Source organism: Rattus rattus, chromosome 3 (assembly GCF_011064425.1).
Source record: "Rattus rattus isolate New Zealand chromosome 3, Rrattus_CSIRO_v1, whole genome shotgun sequence".
NCBI lineage: Eukaryota > Metazoa > Chordata > Mammalia > Rodentia > Muridae > Rattus > Rattus rattus.
This window is the reverse complement of record NC_046156.1, coordinates 220993638-221019530: the sequence shown is the minus strand read 5'-3', so window position 1 is coordinate 221019530 and position 25893 is coordinate 220993638. Positions and strand designations below refer to the sequence as shown.

At 37.3% G+C, this 25893-nt stretch overlaps 1 protein-coding gene across 1 annotated transcript in view; it reads left to right on the top strand.

Moving 5' to 3' along the window:
• Ttc37 (tetratricopeptide repeat domain 37) overlaps positions 1 to 25893 on the top strand; it is a 108608-nt gene that overhangs the window by 51947 nt on the left and 30768 nt on the right. Inside the window, exons 22-38 of the mRNA XM_032899117.1 lie at positions 1236 to 1412; positions 1508 to 1652; positions 1787 to 1865; positions 1953 to 2014; positions 2979 to 3035; positions 4398 to 4466; positions 5544 to 5618; positions 7247 to 7388; positions 9170 to 9263; positions 11173 to 11250; positions 13592 to 13716; positions 14674 to 14797; positions 16385 to 16603; positions 17869 to 17941; positions 21194 to 21247; positions 21425 to 21536; positions 22912 to 23040. Of these exons, the coding sequence (XP_032755008.1) occupies positions 1236 to 1412; positions 1508 to 1652; positions 1787 to 1865; positions 1953 to 2014; positions 2979 to 3035; positions 4398 to 4466; positions 5544 to 5618; positions 7247 to 7388; positions 9170 to 9263; positions 11173 to 11250; positions 13592 to 13716; positions 14674 to 14797; positions 16385 to 16603; positions 17869 to 17941; positions 21194 to 21247; positions 21425 to 21536; positions 22912 to 23040 (1814 nt within the window). The remainder of the gene's footprint in view (positions 1 to 1235; positions 1413 to 1507; positions 1653 to 1786; positions 1866 to 1952; positions 2015 to 2978; positions 3036 to 4397; positions 4467 to 5543; positions 5619 to 7246; positions 7389 to 9169; positions 9264 to 11172; positions 11251 to 13591; positions 13717 to 14673; positions 14798 to 16384; positions 16604 to 17868; positions 17942 to 21193; positions 21248 to 21424; positions 21537 to 22911; positions 23041 to 25893) is intronic.

Genomic DNA, 25893 nt, shown 5'->3' with positions numbered 1-25893 from the left:
ACCTTTGTCAACATCATGGGAGTACTGGGTTGTCTATCCAATTCCATATTCCTTGCCGCCTTTATGGTTTTTCAAACTATTTGTGAAGAATGTTAGAAACTTCAGAGTCTTATGCATCAGCAAAGAGTAGTGCATTAACTAATGTAAAGTAGAAGATAAAACTTCTAGTGCTCATGATGACTTACTTGCAAGAGCATCTGATGAAGTGTAAGAAAATTTATATTCCTGAAAATTAGAGGTGGTTACCAAATTGGATAGCTCTTGATTCTTTAGCTGTTACAATGATCTGAAGGCTTGCAGAAGGTGTTACATGAACAGAGACTGGAATGTTGATTTGAAGACAATTACTTTATAAAGATTTTCTCATTGCTGTTGTTGCATTAACTCAAGAAGTAGAGACACTACTACATGGATAAGATTTGTATGATTGAATTGATATTGAATTGATATCTCAATGTTTTCATAAGTATGAATTATAATCCCTGATACTTTTGAAGTTTATTAGAGAGATTTTTTCAATGGATTTTCTATTTCTCAAAGGATTTAAGTCACGTGTAGTCTAGTCTGACTTGAGTGGTGACATTATAGAAGCATACCATGCACTGTTAGAACAGTATTTTATGAAACTTTACTTTTATAGTGCATCCTAAAGTTTTGGGGTTTTCTGGTACATGTTATTGGATTTAATTATAAATACTTGTCGTAAGTGTGGCTTTTTATGGGTTGAAATTAATAGCTTTGCAGTTACATGTCAAATTTCTATTACTTTGAAGTACATTGGCTAGGAATATAAAGTCTACATTTGATTATAATGCCTTAGCATTTAGCAGCACTCAAATGTATTTATTTGTTTATGTATTTATTATTAAATCATTATGCTACTCATTTCTGTTCATTGTTTTGTTTGAGTTTCCATGCTGAATATCTGTTATTTATAAGTGCATTTGTAAAATGAATCTGTAAGCAGGTCATCATGTATGTCAGATGAAATTCTATGTCTTTTCAACATACTCTGTTGTATTATTAGTACTAAAAAATACTAAAATTTAGTATTGTTGTACGTAAATTGTGCATTAAATACACGTTCTCTTTTTAAAAAAGTGACCAGTGAGTCATGCTCAAAGCCTGACATTGCCCTCAGTCAGGACTGCACATAGTTCTTTTGTTTTAAGGATACAGAGTCCTGAGTGACAGACTTTTGAACACAATTTTGAAAGCCTTTGTTTGTCTGATAGGGCCCTCCAGCATCGAGCTGATGTGTCTTGTCTTTGGAAGCTCATGGGGGATGCATGCACTTGTCTGCACCCCGTTTCACCAGCGAAAGTGAACGTTCGTGTCTCAGGAGCCCTTCTCGGCCAGCAAGAAGGACAGGAAGTCTTACGGAAGGATGAGCTCCTGCATCTTGGAGGAAGGTGACTTATGGAGATCACGAGTCATTGACATCAGAGTTGAATTTGAACATTCGATTTTGAAAACACCCATACCATTCATTTCTATTTTTCTGCAGGTGTTATGGTCGTGCATTAAAATTGATGTCTACATCTAATACATGGTGTGATCTTGGAATTAATTATTACCGTCAAGCACAGCATTTAGCAGAAACAGGCAGCAGCATGAATGATCTTACTGAGTTACTGGAGAAATCTTTGCATGTATGGAAAGTTTTTTATGAACTACAAAAACAAGTGATTTTATGAAAGATGTTATTAATGCTTTGTTTTAACATTAAACTATATTTATATAACTGCTGATATTCAAGAAATAAATTAATGTCACTTCCTTTTAGTGTCTGAAAAAGGCAGTGAGGCTGGACAGTAATAATCACTTATACTGGAATGCTCTTGGTGTGGTTACATGTTACCATGGTGAGAATTGAGTAAACTTTTCTTATTTTACAAGATGTTTGTTTTCAAGCAACAAAGTTCAGTTACTTTAAGTTCTATATGTTTCAGGAGTTGGAAATTATGCCCTTGCTCAGCACTGTTTCATCAAATCAATCCAGGCAGAACAAATTGTAAGTGCTCTGTGTGTCTGCAAATAGAATTGCAAAATTCGGTGTATTAATTTGCTTTTAAAATTAATTCATTTCATGTATGCAGATGTGCCTATAGACATTAGAGGATTACTGTGGGAGTTGGTTCTCACCTTTCATTGTGTTGAGGAAGGGTCTTACTTATTTTAAAAATATTATATTTATTTATTGAGTGTATGTGTGCATGTGTGCTTTTAAAAATATTATATTTATTTATTGAGTGTATGTGTGCATGTGTGCTTCTGCATGATTGTGTAAATGTGGTTGTCAGGATGATGTTGTTTAATTTATTCTTTGCTAGTTCTATACACGTACATAATGTGTTTTGAGAATATCCAGCTTCCTATGCTCCTACTCTCCTCCCTCATCCAATGATTCTCCCTTCCTACTTTTATGTCTCCTCCTCCTCCTCTTCCTCTTCCTCTTCCTCCTCCTCCTTCTTTAAATGGACTACTGAGTTTAATTGGATTGCTTGTGTGAGCATGGATATGGGTTACTTGTGGACGATGGACACATTAACAGTAGCTACATCACTGTAGAAAAAGGCCTCCTGGTCTCTGTTCGCTTTCAGCTCCTTAGCTGGGCGTGGAGCTCCATGAGCTCCTCCACCCTGCACAGTAGGATGCTGATGTGTTCAGTCTTATACAGATCTTGGCAGGTGAGTTTGTGAGTGCAGGGGCCAATGTGGTCCTGTTAAGAAGACTGAGCATTCCTCCCATCCTCCAGGCCTTTCATTCTTTCTGCTGTCCACTGATGTTTCCTGCACCTTGGAGGGTGTGCTGTAGATGCTCTGTTTAGGACTGAACACTGAATAGTCACTAAATAGTCACTAAATAGTCACTTTTTTAAAAATCACTTTCACTAGTTATGAGCCTCTGTTAACTGCTGCCCACTGTAAAAAGAAGCTTCTCTGAATGAGACTTGTTTGTTTTTAAATGTCTTTTAGAACGCTGCTGCATGGACCAACCTAGGAGTGTTATACCTTGCGACTGAAAACATTGAGGTATAGTTATCAGTTGTGAAGAAATCCTATAGGTATTATCTGTCCAGTATGTCAAATATTCTAGTTAATCAGTGGCATTTGCATTTTATGTTGAATAATGAATGTGTAAGATTTATTTCTCCTTCCATGAAACTCATGAAACTTCTCATTTTATATTAATATAAAGCTTTACCCACTCTGAGACAGCATCTTTCTATGTAGTCCACAGTAGCTTTGAACTCACTGTGTAGCAGCCGTCCTCTTACTTCAGCCTCATTAGGTAGTTTTTATAGATGTAAACAATTCTCTTATGACTTCATCTGGTAACAGCACAAACAGAAGTTGTTTGTGTCCCATGGTTAGGCTGGCTGAGTGAAGAGAGACAGTTAGAATTTTTTTACTATCTTAAATTTGACCATTGGTGTAATTTACATTTTAGCCTAAGCAAATGTTATTTTCTTACATGTCCCATTGGAATTCCTCCCAGTTGAGCCGATGGAGCAGAGTACCTGGAATCATGTTATAGGCCATATGTGGGAAATCTTCACAAGTCCAGGGATAGTGCTACATCTGACTGCTTCTTCGTGTAGTCAGTGTGCTAAATCCAGCCCTTTGACAGAAAAAAAATTCCATAATATTCTTTTGAGTGATTCTGACTAATCATTAGTGCATTGTAAGATTGTAAATTGAAATAAATTCTTAAATTAGATTTTGACATTATTGAAGCTGTAGCTCAGTGAAAGAAAACACCCTAGGTGTGGGCAAGGCCTTAGGTCAAGTCTTGTGTCCACAGGACACAATCGTTCATAAGCTTTCTTCTTCTTAAAAACAGTCTTTCTTGACACCACACGGAGTATCCTAGAACAGTAGAAAGCAGTGTGGAGTGTGTTGTTGTTGATTTTAAAGCAGGGGACGGGGAACATATGAACTCACTGTCCACGAGAGGTGTATTTAATGTTTCTTGACTGCCTGTTGTAGAATTGTGTTGTTAATCTCTTTCTCCAGGAGCTTCTCTTCAACTTCATTGGTTGTGTGTGTTCTTCCCTCAATAAGGGGGACTAGACTACACTTAGCACATGGTATTTAAAGTTCTAATGACTAGGTGATAGAGACCCAGAGATGGAGATTAAGACCCAGATAAAGATAGGGTCCTATAGTATCACATTGCAGGGGACCAGAGCTCTTCACCTGTAGAGGAATGTGTTGTCCATAGCATTATTCTAAGACTGTGTAGCTAAAATATTGAATTCTATTGCGCCGTAACAATGAAATTTTATATTTATGTATATTCATGACAGGTTTAACTTTCCTTATTTCGTGTTTTTTAAACCATTGACGTTTATGTAATTGCTTGATGTAATAGTTTTTGCTTTTTTTGCCTAGCAAGCCCATGAAGCGTTCCAAATGGCGCAGTCCCTTGATCCATCTTATTTATTGTGCTGGATTGGACAGGTAAGATATACAACAATTATTAGCAAACTTATCAATATAAAATAACCTCCTATTAGTGCTAATATTGATAACATTACATCTAGCATTTGAAAACTCATTGCATGCCAATCATTGTGCTAATGCCTTTGTATACAATATTTTAGTTTAGCTGTTGTCAATTCTTTGAGGTGTGGCTATTGTTGTACTCTTTAAAGATGCAGACATTTAAACTCAGATGTTGTAAGTATTGTGACCCAGCTGGCAGTTATTAAACTTTGAATCTCATGAATGCGATTATTAGTTTGCCTAAGAAAGAAACCTAGAACTATTAATAAGCTTGCATTTACAAAGATGATCCACATTTACAAAGATAATTATGGTTATTATTTTCTAATTTTCTGTAAAATCTTCATATTGTGATGTGCACTTATGAGAGTATTTTCTCTTTGACCAAGTTTAGATTTTTGCCAGATAGGATCAGGTTACTTGTTACTAATCTTGGTCTGTCACTATTTTACTTTGGTCATATCACTTAAAAAATAGTATTGGGGGTGACTGGATGGCTCGTCTGAATTACAATGAATTGATAAATGGTTTAGCAACAACAGCACCACGTATATCAGAAAGCATTAGTTAGAGACTAGGTATGTCTCTTACTGTGCTTTGTACCGTAGTTGAATTCAAGTTGTATGATGTAAGCAGAGACAGCAGGCCAGTCTCCAGTTCCCTGTCCTCATTAGGCGCAGTGGCACCTGGAAGCAGCACTTTTGTGCTGTCCTCTGTGCCAGTCATTGCACAGGGAACACTGGGATTTGCATTTCTGCCAGATGTCAATCTTATGATGAGATTGTTCCAGGGTATGTTGTGTTACTCTAGATTTATAAATATTAGCACAGCTACCTACATATTAGATGTTTAATTTTTGAAAGTATTTTGTTCTCTAAAATAATTATTTCAGGATATTACTCACAGGCTTAGTTAAAAATGGTAGCATGGAAGTGAAACTTTGCTTTTCCCTTGTAAATCTCTGGTTCATTTATTGTCATCATTTTTATTCCCTTTAAATTAATTAAAACCTTTTAAAATTTCTTTTAATAGGCTCTTATTGCAGAGAGAATTGGAAGTTATGAAACAATGGATCTCTTTAGGCATACCACAGAGCTCAGTATGCATGTAAGAATATAAATGTTCTTCTTGGACAGATATTATCCTTGTTAACAAAATGAATAGAGACTGGGAATAGTGATCCTCAGGAGGTGGAGGCAGGAGGATCAGAGTTCAAGGTCATTTTCAGCTACAGAGCAAGTATGAAGTCAGCCTGAGCTACATTAAATCCTGTCTCAAAAGACTAAAACCAGAAATAAAAAGTAAAGGAAGCAAAATAAATGGTAGCATAGTGGTATAAAGTAGTATAAAATGTTTATGATAGCTGTTGTTTCTAGTCTGTCTTAATGTAGATAAACTGTCTTCACTTTAAATTTTTGTTTTTATCTTAAGTGTTCAAGCTGATGAAAAAATGACAGTGAGATTACATTTTTTATTGATTTCTTTTTCTGTTTATGGGTGTTTTGTCTGTATGTATGTCTGTGCACCAAGTATGTGCCTGGTGTCCATGAAGACCAGAGGAGGGATTGGGGGTCCTGGGGCTGATGTTACAGACGGTTGTGAGCTACGTGTGAGTGCTGGGAATTGAATCTGGGTCTTGTGGAAGAGCAGTCAGTGCTCTTAACCACTGAGCTGTTTCTCTAGTCTCCACATTGAGATTTAATACATGTAATAAAAGTAATGTTGAAAAGTAATTGAGATTATAAGGAAGGATGATGGACATGATGGCTTTAATTTATAACTAGATTCTGAAAATACATTGAGTTAGTTTTATCTAACTGTAGACATGGTCGTAGAAGGGAAAAACCAGCCCATCTGGCAAGCCTCTGGTTTTTTTTTTTTTTCTTTTATTTGATTCTCCTCAGGATTAGAGAAGCAGTTTTTTTAATTGCATTTTTTTTTTATCTACACTTTAACTGTTATCCCATTTTTTGTTTTCCCCTCCACAAACCCACTATCCTTCTGCCCCTGCTTGTATGAAGGTGTACCCTCACCCACCCACCCTCTCCTCCCACCTCCCCACCCTCACGTTACCCTACACTGGGGCATCGAGCCTTGACAGGATCAAGGGCTTCTCCTCTTACTGATGCCTGACAAGGCCATCCTCTGCTACATATGCGGCTGGAGCCATAGGTCCATTCCTGTGTTCTCTTGGGATGGGGGTTTTCTCCCTGCGAGCTCTGGGGGTCTGGTTTGTTAATGTTGTGTTCTTACGGGATTGCAAACCCCTTCAGCTCCTTCAGTCCTTTCTTTAACTCCTCCATTAGGGACCTCTTCTCAGTTCAGTGGTTGGCTGCAAGCATCCGCCTTTATAAGGCTCTGTCAGAGCCTCTGAGCAGACTGCTATATCAGGCTCCTGTCAGCATGCACTTCTTGGCATCCACAATAGTGACTAAGTTTGGTGACTGTACATGGGATGCATCCCTATGTGGGGCAGTCTCTGGATGGCCTTTCAGTCTCTGCTCCACACTTTGTATTTTCTCCTGTGAGTATTTTGTTCCCCCTTCTAAGACGGACTGAAGCATCCACAATTTTAGATTGATCTCAACCATTCCCCCCACCCCCATGGCATGTCTTGTTAAAGGCACTTAAAGAAGAGTAAGCTATCATGCTATTGTTATTGAAATATGCTATTTTATTTCTTAGTTTTAATGAAATTTTATTATTCTAAGTTCAATTGTTGTTGTTTTTTTAAGACTGAAGGAGCAATAGGTTATGCGTATTGGGTTTGTACAACATTACAAGACAAAAGCAACAGAGAAACAGAGCTATATCAGTACAACATCCTCCAGATGAATGCTGTCCCTGCAGCACAGGGCGTTCTGTGTAAATATGTAGGTAAGACACCTAGTGCGTATGGTGCAGTATCGGAGTACTGAAATGACTTAATTCTTTTTAAATCACCCATCCTATGTTAAATATTAGTGTTATTCAGATGCTATCTTAACTTTTTGTTGCTACTTGGAAGGAGTACAATTGTTAAATCAAAATAATGACTTTGAAAAAGTGATAAACTGCCCTCTATTACTTTCTGATTGAAGATGTGCTTGTACTAATGGAAGTGTGCTAAAGGCTAATGGTTCTGAGTCGCTGCTGCTGTCTTTCCGCTGTAGTCCATTTCAGTGTGGGCAGTGGATGTTTTACTTCCCTTAGCTTGTGCTTCATCTTTGCAAAGAAGATCACAATTCCCAAGTTGCATAGATATAATTAGGAGAATTAGAAAAGATAATACATAGGAGATACTGAACCCATGCCCAGGGACTATAACCTTTCCTGTTAACTCATGATTATCCTGTAAGATATTGAGAAAAATACACTTAGATTTAGGAAACTCACAGAGTGGTAAAGCTTATTAACTTCACCTGGTAATAATTTACTTTGTTTTTAAAACAAAACTACCTCTGTCTCCACTTCTGTCTCCACTTGGCTTAGTGCTCACGTCTGAGAACTTAGCAGACTGTGCAACTGAGTGTCAGCTGGCCTACCTGCTACTTAGGATTTCAGAGAGACCAGTGCTACAAAGTATTGGAGGAAATCAGAAAGCAGCAGCAGATTTACATGAAATGAAACACAGGAGAGAAAGGGTTCTACTTAAGTATCAACAGTCAGTTCTCTTGTGCCTGTGGTATGTGCAGAGGGTACTGCGTTCACAGGCATCGGCACGTTGGGACGTTGTCATCTGTTGCAGTGTGCAGACAGGAAGGACACTGCTAAGTTCCCAGAAATAAGGAGGGTGAACTCAGAAATCTTATTCACCAGTTTTCTTACCTTAAAACAACCTAAATAAAGGATTTACATAAAGAGGTAAATTTCTTAATAAAATGCAGATGTCTAAAATGATGAACAAAATTTTCTAACAAGTGTGCACAGCTGGTTCTTAAACAGTGGAGTCATTTTCGCAGACTTGTGTATATTCTGTGTGCTTGGCCAGAAACACTAACAGAGTAGAAGTAGAACAAAGAGAGATGCTGCTGAGTATGTGTTGAGCATCCTTGTCTGTTCTCCTGAGTTCGAGAGTATATGGAGTTTCTAACTCTTTCTGATGGTTTTGTGATCTTGTAGAGTGACTTTAGGGATTTCGAGAATGGCTTTGACCCAACAGAAGGAAAAGAGCCCCAAGAGCAGGCACTAAGCTAATAGCTGGTGTGTGTGTGTGGGGGGGTTTTCAGACCCATTTAGACCCTGTGCTTGCTCCTTCATCTGTGAGTTCATATGAACCTTGCCTGGTTGATTCAGAGGGCCTTGTTCTGCTGTCTTCCATCCCCTCTGGCCCTTACACTCTTTTTGCCTTCTTCTCTTCTGGATTCTCTGAGCTTTGAGGGGAGGCATTTGATGGAGACATCTCAGTAAGAGCTGTGTGTTCCAAGGTCTTAAAGAGAACATATTTAAACTATAAATGTAACTAGAAACCTCATAAAACTCTTCAATATTATTCAGTGATTTAGAAGAATTATCAAAGATCATTGGTATACTCAAGATAAATTAGACTATTATGCTTAATAATATTGATCTCAGTAGGTAATCTCCAGTTTTGAGATACTGAAACAAAAAGAATTTAACTGTTATTTTTGTGAATATAGTCATGAGTATACACATTAAAGATATTTGTGAATTTCCAGAAAGAATTCAGAATTACGCTCCAGCGTTCACAATGTTGGGTTATTTGAACGAGCATCTGCAGTTGAAAAGGGAAGCAGCTGAGGCATACCAAAGGTAGGCTGTGCTCCAGGGATGTCTCTTACTATGCTGTCAGTGTTCTTACTGCTTAGTTTTGGGACAAAAGAACTAATGACAGTTTTGTCTCCTTTCCTGATCCTCATTGTATTACCTTGTAGAAGGTGAAAGATGTAATTCCAAGTTGTCAGCTGTATTTTAGGTTCCATTGGGTCACAGATCAGGGCAGAAAATAAATTCTCATAGATTTTGATTTTAAAAATATATCCCCTACAGTTAGACAGAAAATAACAACGTGAATATTTGCTTGACTTACCTCATTATCTATAACATATTTACTTCTATAAATAAATGTTTATTGGATATTGTGTGCCAGAAGTGTCCTTGGCATGAAAAATTTACCAGGGAATTAAAATAAATGAGGCCCTGTTCTCCTGGAGCTCCTCAATGGGAGACACTCAGTAAGCTAATAATATCTGGTTACTAATGCGTGCTACGGAAGAATTAGAGTAGGCTCTTGAGCCAGAGAAATGGGAAGATACATTTTAGATCAGATGACAGCAAGTCCTCCCAAACAGAAATAGTTTGCTATTACTAATGAACAAAAGCCATGTACTGGAGTGTAACGACTATCCTGGAGACCAGTAGGAAATGGAACAAAGTATTCTTTTATAGGTTAAGTTACCACGAAAATAACTCTTCGTCTCATGAGTGACTACTAAATGACTACTAAAAGAGCTGATTGCCTAACTTTAAGGCACACCACTGTTTCAGATGTAAGTAAATATTCAGGAGATGTCTGGTCATGTGTAATGAGGTATCCTAAATACTTAACTACATCCTTTTGTGGATTCCTATGTAGTTCAAAGGAATAATCACATATGATGAAGTTATTGTTTTCAGTTGATGGAATATTTACCAAAAAAAACCAAAACAAACAAAAACCCCACAATTTTCTGCTTACAATGTTAGTAAACTTAGAGTAAATAAAATATAGAGTATAACAGTTAACACATCAAACCAGACAACTTAATGGTGTTTGCTACTTTTCTTTTAACTGTATTCATGTTGTGTAGATACTGCTGACTCTGACATCACCAGACTTCAGTCCTGTGGATATGTACCAGTCCTTTTGACTGACCATAGCAACTGTATTATGTGTTGTGATATTTTGAGGCTTTACGCATAAATAGTGTATAAATTTAACCAGAAGTGTAGTTTTGATTTTTTTTTAGCATTTTATGCTTCTTGAGCAAATTGTTTTTCATGTAACATCAAATAGATAAAAAAAAAAAAAACAAAACAAAACAAAAAAAAAAAAAAAAAAAAACCCCCCAAACTTGATTATTTTTCCTGGCAGATCCTCTTTAAAGAGAAAAGAAAGAAATTAAAAAATAAAGGTTAACTTCTCCCCCCTTGCCTAGAGAGAACACAGTGGGAGAAAAAAAAAAAAGTTGGTTTTAGCTTTTGGTAAATGTATTCTAAGCCCAGTGGGACCTTTCATCTTTTCTTGTAACTCATTATCTTTTAGTGTTTCTGTGTGGGCAGTCTCAGAGTACATGAAAGCATTCAATTTTTCTGCCTTCCTACATAAATATTTTCAAGAGTGTCTTCTGTAAATATCAGTGTGTCAAAATGTAACATAAATATGGTCATTGCCTATGTTTGGATTACAAATTTTAGAATATTTATAACTTAAATGCATTAATAAATGTCTTTATTTGTAAAAAATAAGTAGATTATTTTTTACTGATAACCTAAAATTTAAATGCCTCTATGGTGTCAACTTACTGAAATATGAATAAGCAGCCATTAATAGCATTAAAGAATTAGTAGAATTGAAACAAACAAATATCAATCTATGGATATAGCTCAGGAGGAATGTGTAAAACAAAATGTTTCACATGTGGAATTCAAAAATACCCTGTTCTTTTAATTTTTTTTTAAGGGCAACTGCACTGTTACATTCTGCAGAAGACCAACATACTTACAATGTTACAGTAAGAAACTGGGGCAGATTGTTGTGGTAAGGCTGTTTTTCTCCCATTAATTCTATGAATCTATGTCTGAGGGAAAAAATCTTGTCCCTACAGATGTGAAGACTAGTACCCAGAGCACTGGGATGCCTCATTCCAAGTGCCAGAATGTGTCAAGCTTTATGTATTCTTAAAAACTAGCCTGAGTATGCCTTATGGAGAGTGACTGTTGGAGCCCATGTTTAATGGTCTGGATAGAAGCTTACTTAACTAGTTGGAGAATTGGATTTGTTTGGATCAGCTATATACTTAAATTGGGAATAAATATTATGGTCTAGGGGATCCTTTGATATAGTACTAAAAAGGACATTGTTCAGGACAATGGAACGAGGCTTCCTTTAGATTCTCTAAGTCTTCTGACTGAGGAGGACAGGCTAACTGTTGCTTTAGGGGATTGAGGCTAGATCCCCTAGCTAGAGCATGAATGGGTTTATGACTCATGGGTGATTTCTTAGATGTAGAGCTGCCCTAAACTTGAACAATCTAGTTTGAAGTACATTAAATTTCAGCTTGGTGCTTTCGGATCAGTCTTTACATCTCCTAAGGACCTGCACATAGTGGCATTAGGTAGCCAGTTCTTCCTGTCCCCACTGTTACTAAAGCAAACCCATTAATGGGAAATTTTGCTGGTTGCCTAATAAGGTTTCTAAACTATTATATTTTAGTTGGTAGAATCAAGTCTGTTAATTTTAGGGTTTTGTTGAAGCAAAGGATACCTAGAATAAGAAACTCATATTTCATCTTTTTAGGTTTGATATTTCATAAAAACTAAATATCTTTGAAGAAAATTTAGCCTTCTATAGAAAATTGGCCATCTATTTTCTTTTTTAAAAAGATTTATTTATTTTTATTTCATGTGTGTATGTGACTATCTGTATGTATATGTGTGAAATGTGTGTCTGTTCCCCAGAGGTGCCAGGAAGGGCTTGGAGCCCTTGCAGCCTGAGTTAACAGATGGTCCTGAGCCCCCCAGATGAGTGCTGGGTTCTGACACGGGACTTCTGTGAGACCGTTGTATGCTTTAACCCCTGAGCATATCTCCAGCCCCCTTTTGGTTTTATTTTGAAATATCTGGAACACACAGGCTTATGTACACAATAAGCTAAACTGTGTAAGTTGATGAGTAAACATCACTCTTGTGTAAAACATGAATATTCTGTGAGTTTGCTTCAAGTTTCCATTTCAAAGACAAAGCCATAACGCTGATGATGTCTCCTTCCTCTTTTTCCTTCCTTTTTCTCTCTACACATTTCTCAAGATTTTCACTGAAAGAACTATATATGTATATTTTATAAATGAACTATATCAAAGGATAGCCTTCTTTTAATTAGAGTTTAGCTGTATACCTTTATCTTTGTAAAGCTAGGATTTGAAGCCAAGGTTGCTGGGATTTTTAACTTCCATTTGTAGCTTCAAAGATTAGTATGCTCTATACCAGAAGAGTCTCAGAAATATTAACTTAGGTAACACTTGGGGCAGCAGAGTTGACGCAGCAGAGTGCTCGCTGCTCCTCCTGAGGCCCTGAGTTTGCTTTCCAGCACCTATGTGAGGCAGCGCACAGCCACCGGTAACTCAAGCTGCTAGAGCGCTCTTCTGGCTCTACTGGCACCCACATGCATGTGACATAAACTCACAGAGGCACACACACATACATAAATGAAAGCTATCTTTATGTGATAGCAGATGAGCCTACGTGACTTCACGGAAGATAAACAGCCAGCATTTCACTGTTATGATCCCTAGTGCATGTTAGCTTTTCTGAGTACATATTGAAACACAAAACAATAAAAAAAAATAAAATAAAATTTTAATAAATTTTCTCAGAATTTTATTGTGTCAATATGTCATTCAAAGAATGGGTATATAGGTAGTTTATAGGAAGGCTAGGTTTTCACTCTTAACTAAATATTTATAACTTACTGAAGAGTCTAGACCCATACTCTTAGGATAATATTTAACTAGTGTAGTAAGCGTAAAAATTAGATTTTTTTAAAAATAAAAGCCAACCTGAAATTGTTCTTATAATGGGATTTAAGAAATGTTTGTTAAGAAAAAAAGCAAAGCATTTAAGAGAGTAACTTGAGTTTTCCAGAGTCATTCATTTTTACATGTAATTTAAGAGGAAAAAACACGCACTCAAGTCCACTCTACCTATGTGTGCCTACTTTAATTTTTTTCAACAATGTGAGCAGTAATATATTTTATTTGCCAAATTACTATAAGAAAGGACATGTAAATAAGTCATTAAACATAGTTGAATAAGTCCATGTTCTTTTGTGAAAGAAAAATTAACATTATTATCTTTAAAAGTACGTTGTGCTTCCTTCTTAGCTCCATTGGTGACTATGACAAAGCTATCCAGGCCTTTAAGTCAACACCCCTTGCAGAGTTGGAGGACATCATAGGGTTTGCACTGGCATTGTTTATGAAGGGCCTGTATAAGGAGAGCAGCACAGGCAAGTAATCATGCTACTTGAAGCTTTTTCGAAATATAAAATGCTGTGATTGTGGTAGGGCTGTGGATTTTAGTTAAATTTTAAAAATATATTTGTATAGATTTGTGTATGTTAGTTCATGGTTGTGTACCTAATCTTCTTAGAGGCCAGAAGAAAGCAACTGGAGTTATAGACAGTTGTAAGTTACTGTGTGGGTGCTGGGAATTGAACCTTGATCTTCTGGAAGAGCAGCCAATGCTCTTAACTGTTAAGCCATATCTCCAGCTCTGGGGTTAGAGCGTTTACTAAACTCTGACTAGGAGTCCAGAGCCATAAAAAGATTGTTCATATGTCATCTCATTAGTGTGGGATGATGATGAGTAATCTTAACGAACAATTTAAACTGAGCATCCATTGGACATTTTGAGGAGACTGAGGCACGGGTCTTTATGGTTGATGTGTAGGTTAGCATTTGAAAGCAGATACTTACTATTCTAATACTGTTTAAATGAAATTTTTTGATAAGTGAAAGCTTCAGCTTTTGTTAGTAATATATTTTTATTTCTCCAAACATTTTAGGTGAGGAAATTCTGATATACATGGGCTATGCCACCATGCATATAGTGTACTTAAATATTATCTGGTTGGTCAAGGTGATGATCTGTACTAGGAATGTGATTAGACATTGATGTTTCCAAGTCTCTTTTGCTACCTAAGGTGACTAAGACCTCAAAGTCTATTCTGCAGGTAGAAGGTGGGGATTGTCACCTAACAAACTTAAAGGCGTCCTCAGAGTTACTTTGGAATAGCTGAAGACCATGGTAGGTTTTATTCTGTCTGCTTGAAAACAAGAGAACAAGGAAGAAGGAATTTCTGTTAGATCTGTTTTCAAAAGTAGGATTAGGAATGGGAAAATGCTGTGTTTTCTTAGTTAGAATTGCTTTTATATTTTGCTTCCTGTCCTCTTCTCTGTAATAGCCTATGAGAGAGCCTTGACTGTTTGTAAATCAGAGCAAGACAAAGTTCACATCTTGACAGCTATGGCAGTAACAGAATATAAACAAGGAAAAATGGATGCAGCCAAGTCATTACTCTTCAAATGGTATGTATATGCAGCTGGCTTTAACACTTACCAGTCAGATCCTTAAAGTCTTTGAGATAAGATTTGAACAATGTAAAATAAGTTTTAAATGTTTTAGGAACTTTTAAGTATATGGAAAGAATTGGACTGCCTTTTTCTAAATTGACAGTCTTGGGTGGAGTTACATACATATGGCTTAATCCATAGCTTTGTATCTATCCAATATTGCTTATTTAGTTTCAAGAATAATTGACCACACAGACCACTTAGTAAAATGAATCATGAGCTGATCTGTGTTCGGTTGCCAAGATCTTCAAAGTGGCTTCCTTCCTTCCTCTTCAAGTTAATCTGGAAAAAAAAGGGGAGGGGGGTTCGTTTAAAGTGTCTTTAAAGATACCTGTAGAACTAACATACTTCTGGTTTCGGAACAAGTTACAAAAAGAACCTGTGATAATGGAGTTATTTATACAGTACTTGTTGAGTTCTTGAAGCCTGATGGTTTTGTTTTAGAAAGTTGGCTGTAATTTTCCAGGGGCAGTAGATTGTTAATACAGGATATTGGAAAGTGCTTACCAATGAGGTTTGCTGGTCTTTTGGGTCTTACAAATCCTCATAGGACAGAAGGTCCCTCCCTACTTCAGGAGGCTTATAGTTCCACCACTTCATATAGAAGCTCTCCTCGGTTTCTGTGACAACAAACACATTGCCTCAATAGCTGTCCCTTAGTCCCCAAGGAAGGAACATCTGTTACTCTGGAAATCTCTTCCCTGGTCTGCACTGTCCTTGACTGCTTGATGTGCCTTGATGAGAAGAGGCCCTTGGAACCTGTGTATATAAAAATGGAGCAGTTTCTGACCCTTTAAGCAGTGAGAAAAATTGATAAGACCTTCTGAAAATGGTTTCCAGTTACAACTCTGTGTGACTTTGCTGGGAAGGGCTGAGAACCTATTCTCTAGTGCCAGCCCTAGTGGGCCCTGGGTCTCTTTCTTCTTAAACTAGAAGCATGCAAGGTCAGGTTCTGTGCTGAGGAGACCAGGGAACATACTTAGTCTCTCAGCAGTAGCTGTCTATCAGGGGGAGCCTCCTCCTACCTGCCACCCACCAGACCCATGGTGGACTAAAACCTGGTGCTTCTGGTGTTTGTGGTCCCTGTCACTGCTGTGGGACTGACGCCTTGTTCTACCAGAAAGTGGCTGCCTCTCCTTAGTTGAGTCTGAGGAGACAAAGCAGAATGCTGGCATCTCTAATTTGCATCTTCTGATCTTCTTTTAATTAAATAGAGTTTTACTAAAACTAAACATTTTACTAAAGTTGTTGTCATTATTTGCTTAATACTGAGACTCAAAGAGACCAATTTGTGTTTCTAAAACATAGACATAATGACTTGAAATGAGATTTGTCAATTTATGCTGTGAAAGACCATTGCTATTTTGCTCCATTCAGATAATTATTATATTTAAATATAAAGAATTATTTTTATATTAAGCATAAAATTGACTTATTTTAATGAATGTTTAAGAAAATAGCTTTTTGTATTAAGCCAAACTTCTTGATTGATATTAGACTACTGCTCTCATGGCTAACAGACTGCTAAATATTTATTTCTAGCTCTATATTAAAGGAACCAACTGCAGAAAGCCTCCAAGTACTATGTGCTCTAGGGCTGGCAATGCAGGATGCTACACTGTCAAAAGCAGCACTTAACGAGTTACTGAAGCATATCAAACAGAAAAATGATTATCACAGGTACCTTCTTACCTCAGCAATTTACGCACTCCAGGGCCACAGTGTGGCAGTGCAAAGACAAGTGGCCAAGGCTGTGCACAGGTGAGTCTCATTTGGGGATTAACTATATTTGATGTGATTGTGTTCAACTTTTAGGATTTAGTATGATGATAGAATGAAATATGTGTCTTGTTTTGGAAATCAGACTGCTTGTTATTTTGGTCAGTTGATAAGTTTTTCCTTTTTTGGAAGGGGGAGAAACTCCAGTTTTTTGATATAAAAGTCTGTAATTTTAAGTTTGTAATATTGTCAGTTTATTAATTGATCTATATCAATACATATCTTTAGACTAGGCTGGCCTCTGAGTTTGAGGTCAGCCTAGTCTACAGAGAGAGTTCCAAGGACAGCCAAGGCTATTCAGAGACCTTGACTCTCCAAACCAAACCAAACCAAACCAAACCAAACCAAACCAAACCAAACCAAACCAACCAAACAACAACAAAAGCCAAAATGATATTTAACAGGAGTTATTTTTATTTTCATATGCTGTACCTTTAATTTCTTTTTCTTCCTTCATTTATTCATATTAACAACCTTTGTGGATTGAGTGTGGTTTTTTTTGTTTTTTTGTTTTTTTTTTTGAGGGGGGTGAGTGAGGTACACACAAGTAGTGTGTACTTATGAGGATGGGAGAACAATTTGCAGGGCTCACTTCTCTCTGGTTCCCATATGGTTAAGGTTTTCATACATCAGAGGTTTTCAACCTATGGCTCTCAACCAATTTGATAAACCGCTGTCTTCAAAATATTTACATTAAGACTCATAACATCAAATTTACATTTATGAAGTAGCAACAACATAATTTTATTATTGGGGGTCACTGCACCATGAGGAATTGTATGACAGAGTTGCAGTGTTAGGAAGGTTGAGAGCCTCAATCCCAGGTCAGGTTAAGTGCCTTAATCCATTGAATCATCTCTTTGGCTGGACTGAAAAAATTAAAATGAAATATATTCCTTATGAACTGTTTCTTTAGAGCCATCCTCCTGCTGTATAATCCTATGCCTTTAAAGTTCTTTGAAGTTCTTCTGAACACACATTCTATGTTTCCTTAACTGTTTTTGTCTCATAATTTTTTCACCATGATACTGTTTTCCTTCGTGTTTTAAGAATTTAAGAATGTAAGAACTCTTAGTGTATAAAAAACAGTATAGCTTGTTTTCTAAAGTTTAAAGTATTTTCAGTTAAATGTGGGAAATTAATATGAACTTGCTTAGGTGTCTAAAACACTTTAAACTTAAAATATTTGCTGTGATTTTGTTAAAAAACTCCCATCTTTAAGGTGAGCATTTTCATGTTTCCTCTAGTAATCCTGCTGACCCAGCCCTTTGGTCTTTGCTATCTCGAATTGTTGCTCAGTACACCCAGCAGAACGCAAAGGTGAGTAATGCCTAGTATTCTGACAAGTAGCCTGTGGTGTGTTTAAAAAAAAAAAAAAATATATATATATATATATATATGCATATTTATATTATTACACATGTATATATATATATATTCATATGCACACACAGAGAAAGAGAGAGAAGGGGGGAGGGAGAGGGATTGAGAGAGAGAGAGAGCACGAGAGAGAGCTCGCGCTTCACTGTGTATCTCTGGCTGGCCTGGAATTTCCTGTGTTGACTAGGCTGAATTCAGCCTTATAGAATCTGCCTACCTTTCTTTCTTTTTTGAGTGCTGGAAATAATGGCATCAGCCATCACACTCACATTAAATATATTTTTAAAATACAGCATTTTTCTTAAAAATTTTAAGTACAATGAAGAAAACATCATCATTTAATCAGTGATGATTTGCACTAATACTAGACTGAGTATCCTCCATATATTTACAAACTGTTGTGAGTATTATGAACACTACGAAGTAGGAGAGCGTTAACGCTCTGAAAATACACAGATTATCTCAATGCCTATATAAATAAGTAATATGCATAACAAATAAGCATTAGTGACTGTATTTTTATATTCCAAAAGGTGATTTTATTTAAAAACTGTCTAAAGATAAGATAATAATACAAACATTGCTAATATCTAAAAATCTCATATACTGTATTTTAGTCATAATTTTAAGGTATCTATATTTTATTAGTTTCTGCTGTTAATATTTCCTTTCTTTTCTCATTTAAATGGTTGGCAAACAATAGAAACACCTAATTTGTCTTGAAAACTTATTTAGTCATACGTTTTAGTCTTAGAGTCTTTGTTTCTATAGTCCATTGTTCAGATCTTCATTCAAGGTGGCTTTATGCCTTTCTTTCACTGACGGTACCTTCTGGAGCATTATTTGCAGACATAATTTCAACCTCAGGATTAAAGTAGCTGCATATGAAAGAGTTTGTACTTGTTTTTGTACATTTATATTTAGGGCTCTGTGTTAGCCAGGCTATTCAATTCCTGGGTCTCGTCATCCTGGAGACGTTCAGCAATTCCTGAGGCTTCTGTGTGTGAATTCTGGCTTGTCCCACGGGCAGATGAGCCTCAGTATTGCATCTGCAAATGGCATAAATGGTCTTTTTGACTCTAGATTTCTGTCTCTAGATTCTGCCCCTTTAACTTTCAGTTTGAATTTGATAAATCCTTGATAACTTGTCAGTTATTCAGTCCTTTTAGGAGTATGTTTTAAAATATTTCATCCCAGTACTTCTCAGACATTCACAGGCCATGTGTTGGCATTACCTAGTAGTATTAAATCAGCTTGTAATTTAGCAAGGCTGAGACAGCACTGGGAGTCTAGGTTTGTAAGAACCTTCCAGGCGATGTCCATGCTTCTGATTCACAGGCCATTTGGGTAGTGGGCTTTTAGCTATTTTGATAGGATGCATTGGACACTGAGTAACTTGCATATTGTGCAAGAGTTACTCTAGTACACTTAGGTGTGTGTGTTAAACAGTAGTGCACAGTTTCTGTAATGACTATTCACTTTCTCGGAAAGGAAGCTTGAGGCCTTGAGGTTAAGTAACTTGTGCAAAATCATGGTTGTTGATGGTTTTCAATCCCCTAATTCTGGAATCTTCACACTCTGCTATGCTGTCTTTTTCTTAATCTGCCTTTGTTTTATATTCATATAACTCTAAAGCTTTATTTCAGCATTCTGTATGTGAAGCCTAGTGCACATGCGAAATAAAATCTAAGGTGTAAAATACTTGTGAGGAAATCATTGCATTTGCTGCTGATATTTTTGAAACAGACTCTCAAACAGCCTAAGCTGGCTCTGACCTCATGGCAATTCTCCTGTCTCAGCATTCTGAGTGTTAAGGTTGTAGGCATGAACCACTATGTCTGGCAAAATCATTCTTATAATTCACTTTTTTTCTTTTGGGTGAACTAGTATCCAACAATTTGAATTTAAAATTTTTAGTTTTTTTTTTTCTTTTTTAGTAATTGATTTTGTCATTGAAAAAGTAAGCAGCTTTCTCACATGGGAGCATTTAGTATTAAGGACTGTAGAGGTTTGAAGAATCCTGATTTCTTTCTTGGTTTTTGCAAAGTCAGAGCAGGAGCTCAAGCAGTGAAGGAACCTGGAGGCAGGAGCTGATTCCGAGGTCATGGAGGGTGCTCTTTACTGCCGTTCTCCTTGTGGGTTCATCAGCCTGCTCTTACTGAACCCAGGGCTACGAGGTGAAGGATGGGCCTGCCGACAGTGGGCTGGCTGGGCCCTCCCCCACAGTCACCGGTTAAGACACTGTCCTCCAGGCTCGCTTACCTGCGGCCTGATCTCATGGAGCCGTTTTCTCACTTGGGCCTCCTCCTCTCAGATGACTCTTGCCTGTGTCAGGTTGACATAGACCCAGCCAGCACACGCTCCTTTACTTTTGATTACATTTTTGTGCACTCATCCACCACAAAATACATGAAAATTCAATGACAGTGAAAACTATAAAACAGTTCGCTTTTTGCTCTTCTCATGACTCATGGGTCCTTGACCTGAATTATGTCTCACATCTGATAGCATCCAGCTTCCTCCTTCTATGTGGCCTACTATACACACATGTACATTTGTTTACATACACATGTGTACATTGTAGGCTAAGATCCACATACATGGGAGAACATGTCTTTTCTTTCTTTCTGAGATAGAATGACATTCTAAGTCCATTCATTTTTCTATAAAATTTGTGATTCCATTGTTCTTGAGAGCTAAGCAGTATTCCATTACATCTATCTGTCTGTTTATCTGTCCATGTTTATCTATCCATCCATCCATCCATCCATCCATCCATCCATCCATCCATCTCTGTATCTATCACATTTTTATTATCAGTTCACCTGTTGATTTCCAGCTAGGTATTTTCCAGGAGTAAACAGTGCTAATTTGTATTTGCTACCCTGCATCACTCTTTTTGCCATGCTTTCTTTCAGCATGTTTGTGTCGTTAGGCAACATATGCATTTACTTGGTGCCCCTATAAAATCATCTTACTTTTGAACTTGTCGTATTTTGATAACAAAGTGAAATGATCAAAGTAGACAGATTTTCTTTCTTAAAGTTCTATTAATATATTGATATTTACAGAATTTACAAGTGTAAATTTGCTGAAAACTGAACTTCTCAAATGATTTGCAGGGAAAATTTTATTAGCCTTACTGTTTCATGAAAAGCTTTGCATTTATCTAAATAATATGTTTTGTTACAGGGTGGTGCTGTAGCTGGCAGTGTGGCTCATATTCTGGATTCGAATCATGGAAAGGTTAGTTTTTATTCTCATACAAAGGAAATAGTTAACTTGTTAAATAGTATTTATGAGTCAGAAAATGTTCCTCATTGCTTTAGGGTTTATATCTTACCAAATGCAGGCCTTTTACTTTTGAAAAGAGGAATCTGTAACAGAGAGTTGATAAGCACACCTCCTTTTCTTCTTGTGTAGAAGGCTTTATTGTACACGGCAGTGAACCAGTTGGCCATGGGAGGCAGCACAGCAGAAGACAAAAGCAGCACTGCTCTAAAGACCATTCAGAAGGCAGCCTTCCTTTCCCCAGGTGACTGTATGACCTGTTTCACTAATCTGGATGCCATCAAGTTTACATTTGTGGTTTAAAAGAAGGAAGTTTGTATTCTCATGATAGAAGAAATTATAAGTATGTATTTTTAGGTTTTGTGTATTACTTCATTATCTGAATGTGACTCTTATTAATTATATCAATTGTTTAAACAGACCGATGAGAATGTTTTCATAGAGATACTTAATTATCTGTTACTGAAAATATGAGTGACATTTTCAGGCTATTTTATATCAATTTTACATCAGTCTGGTCTAATGCAGTTTATCTATACCTACTAAATTACTTTATAGTATTTTTGTGTGGTTAACTCTGGAGGGTTGGGGTATGTTTTGTATAGTGTGTTACAAAATCTAACAAGATGTGTGTTTCGTATAGTGTATTAACCTTTAGCCATCTTACAAGATGGGGATGGCTGTGGGGAGAGGCCACACAGCATGCTCCATCTCAGTCAGGAACTAGAGAAAGATGATAGTTGCCACTTATCTCTTGCTCTCTGTCTGTTACACTGGAACAGTAGGCCACACAATGGCTCTATCACATTCAGGGCAGATCTTTTCTCAAATATATATGTCTGGAAACACACTCAGAGGAGTGTTTCTATGATGATTCTAAATCCTTTCAAGTTAATAAGACTGACTGACAGGTAGGGTAACTGTTAGAAACAGCTCACTTTAGTGAGCTATTGTTAACTCTAGGAGGCTGGTGTGTTTCCATTGTTACTCCTGGAAATGTTAGAGGGTTAGAAGGTCACATTTTGTAGGGTTACAAAGCACAGTTGTATACTTTTGTCTTAACTATGAAATGCAGTGTCACACAGTTGCTTTTCCCAGGTACACACAATCTACATGCAGCATGCACTCGGCACCATGAGATTTTTTTTCATGCTTTCATGGTGGAACATAGGTTCAGTGTTGACTTTTTCCTCTGAGTTTCACTATTCTTAAGAATCAAAACACAGAACACAGCCAAAATGTGTTCACTTGTTTATCCTTAAACCAAGCTTTTTAAATAGGAAGAAATGTCTCCTTGAAACTAGTCCTCATGTCTAGTGAGTGTATGCAGTGACACCCTCCATCATAACGGTACTACAGGGACTGAATCAACTAGCCATGTGACAGGCAGGAACTTATTCAGATAGTTTCTTTATGAAAATGTTGAGAAAATTTCAAGATTCAGAATCTTGACGGTTAAATAACCAGTTTGTTTTTAGAAAACAAGTTAGCTTTCTTTTAAGATCATGAAATTTTTAAAAAATATAGTTAACCTTTTTGGGAAAGACAAACTTTTATTTATGATAGTTTTGCATGAGCATGTTGATATGAACAAGGCTTTAACTATATTTCTTGTTTAGATGATCCTGCTGTCTGGGCTGGCCTGATGGCAGCCTGCCATGCTGATGATAAACTGGCTTTGGTCAGTAACACTCAGCCAAAGAGGGTAGATTTATACTTGGCATTGCAGTCTGCTGTTTCTGCTTCACGTAAGTTTTTGTATGTTTTAAATGCTTACAATATGTTTTGATCATATTCTTTTCCCTCACCTAAGTCCTTCCAAATTCTCCCTCCCTACCTACCCACCCAACTTCATGTTCTTTCTCTCTCAAAAAACAAACAAAAAACCACCAGAAAATAAAATAAAAACAAAAAAGAGCAAAAGCACCAAACAACAACAACAGCAAAGAAAAGCAGACAAGAAACCATGGAGTCCATTTTGTCTTGGTCAACTGTTCCTGAGCGTGGGCCTCCTGTGGAGTGTGGTTGATATAGCCAGTGTCACTGTGCTACAGAAAATGAGTTTCCTCACTGGTATCAGTGTCAGATAGCTTTTTGGTGAGGGGTGAGACTTTGTGCCTATTTCCCCTTATCTGCCCTGTGATTTTGATCTGACTTGAATTTGTGTAGGTCTTGCAAATTCATATTTGCGTTAGCCCTTTTTTGTTTGGAAGACACTCTTCCTTGATGCCATCTACTGCCTCTAGCTGTTAGCATCCTTTTGTATCCCCTCCTGCAATTATCTCTGCATCTTGAGAGTAGGAGTTTGATAAGGACATCTCATTAAGAGCTGAGTATTACAAGTTCTCTTGTCTCTTGTCTAATTGTAGGTCTCTGTGTTAAGTACTATCTACTACAAGAAGAAGCTTCTCTAGTGAAGGGGGGTTACATTTGGGCTTGTGAGATATTTTGAGTTGCCTTTTCTACAATAAAATATGTACATGTTTAAAGTTTAAGTTACTTTGCAGTGGTAGCTGACCTGCCTCAGTTCCTCTGAGGCCAGAAACTGCAGTCTCTGGCATTTAACACCTCAGTGTAAAACAGCAGGGGATGAAGTAAAAGGATTTATAGCTAGTGCTCCTTTCTTCAGTGAGTCAACCCTAATCCTCTCTGGTTAGGTGGTTAATTCTTTGTGAACCAGAGAAGAAGGAAAGGAAAAGAATTGAGATGCTGTATACAGGCAAATATGGACAGACACATATACATTCAAGCATTGGTATGCGCACACTCTGGCCGGGCCTGACTGTCACAGTCAACTCCACAAGTATTCATGCATGCTTACATGCATACATGAAAGATCCCTGAAGGGAGACCCTCACTCAAGTCTCCGGACATCTCGGACCCCAGAAACACGAGAGACCAGTCTTGATGCAATACGCATAGGCGAGGTGTATTGTGGAGAGCTCCGGGTCGACACGTAGCCCACGCAGGAGACAGAGGTGTCGACCCTGAGTAGCTGGGAGAAGGGCTATCTAAAGGAAGAAGTCACAAGCCCCAGGAGATGAGGGGATGTCAAAAGGAAATACCAAAAATGTCACAAGGGGAAACTCTCAAAGTCACAGGATTGTTCTTAAGACTCTAGGGTTTAAATCAGGGGAAAGGTCAAGCCTCATTCTCCTGAGAACAGATCTTGATTCCTGTCCTTTAGGGTAAATGTTTGTCAGAGTTGACAAAGCATCTGCATCTGATACACATCTGGTTAGGCTTCCTGTTTCCTGGAATACTATCTGCAGGACACAATGGCTGGAACATTATCGTAGGGCACAATGGGGGCTTGAACAAACATCACAGGGGCAGAACAGAACCCGTTACTCATTTATTCACGTCCAGTGACATCAGAGGGTAGTGAGTCTGCACCAGTCCTCCTGCATTTTTAACCATCTGTCTTCCTGAGTCAGATCCTGTTGCTGAGTTTTGAGCTAGTTTAAAACTCTATCTCTCATACACATATACCTGTATACATATATATGGACAAACAGACATATACATTTGGCAGAACTCTCTAAGCCAAACCAATCAACCACCTTTATTTCTATTCTCTGGTCTTTTTATACCTTCTTAGACAAAAAGTTCTTAGAATATTACCTCAGAGATAGACTGTTATATAGAATGGGAGTTACAGAAGGATGTAGATATTAAATTCCAAGCAATGTTTCATTATAATATGCTCATTATAAGTTCAAAGCAGCGTTGTTTTCATGGCTTTGCCTCATCATAGTACACACCTGTGACTTTATCCTTGGACCTAAATTTTTTCCCTGAACACAAAGTTGTCCCAAGTCTATTTCTCTTTTTATTGTCATCATGAAAGCTTCTAAGGATTGGGCACATTCTATTCTTGATTCTAACTTTATTATATCTTTCTATCAAAGCAGCTAAGCAAATCTCTAAAAACTTTCTTCCTAAAATTATTTGAATCAAATCAGAAATTCTATAGAATTTGTCTAGATAGCATCACTATAAGATTGAACATTTTCATAGGTCTGCAGACATCTGCTCCAAAGAATGGGTCAATACCTAGTGATTGTTATATATTTAATAACAACAGGAAAAACATATTAATAGCAGGAATCTGTCCTCAGATGTAATCTTCTTTGCCTTGCCTAAAGGAGCAAATCCATCATAGATTGACAGTCCATAGCAAAACCGTCTTAGGAAGATCCTGCTGGTTTTTAGCTTCTCCTAGATGGCTCTTGTCAATTAATAGTAACAGTCCTACCCCTAGGACTCATGACATAACTACTCTTGGGTTTTAGCCTTATTAACAGTATCAGGTATGGATTCCATTTCACAAGTGGGCCTTCAATTCAATTTTTAAAAAGTGGTTGGTTACTCCCATAACATCTGATGCCACCATTGCATTAGTACATCTTACAGGCCATTTGCTATTGTAGGCCACAGGGTTTGTAGCTGGGTGAGATTGATGATCACTTTTCTCCTCTGGTAGTATGAACAGTTCTTCTCCACACTATGAGTGCTAGCCAGTGGAGGGAAACATTCTAGTTGGACAAAAGCTCCATTTCTCCATGTTTGATAATGTAGGTGAGTAGTGTCTTCAGCCT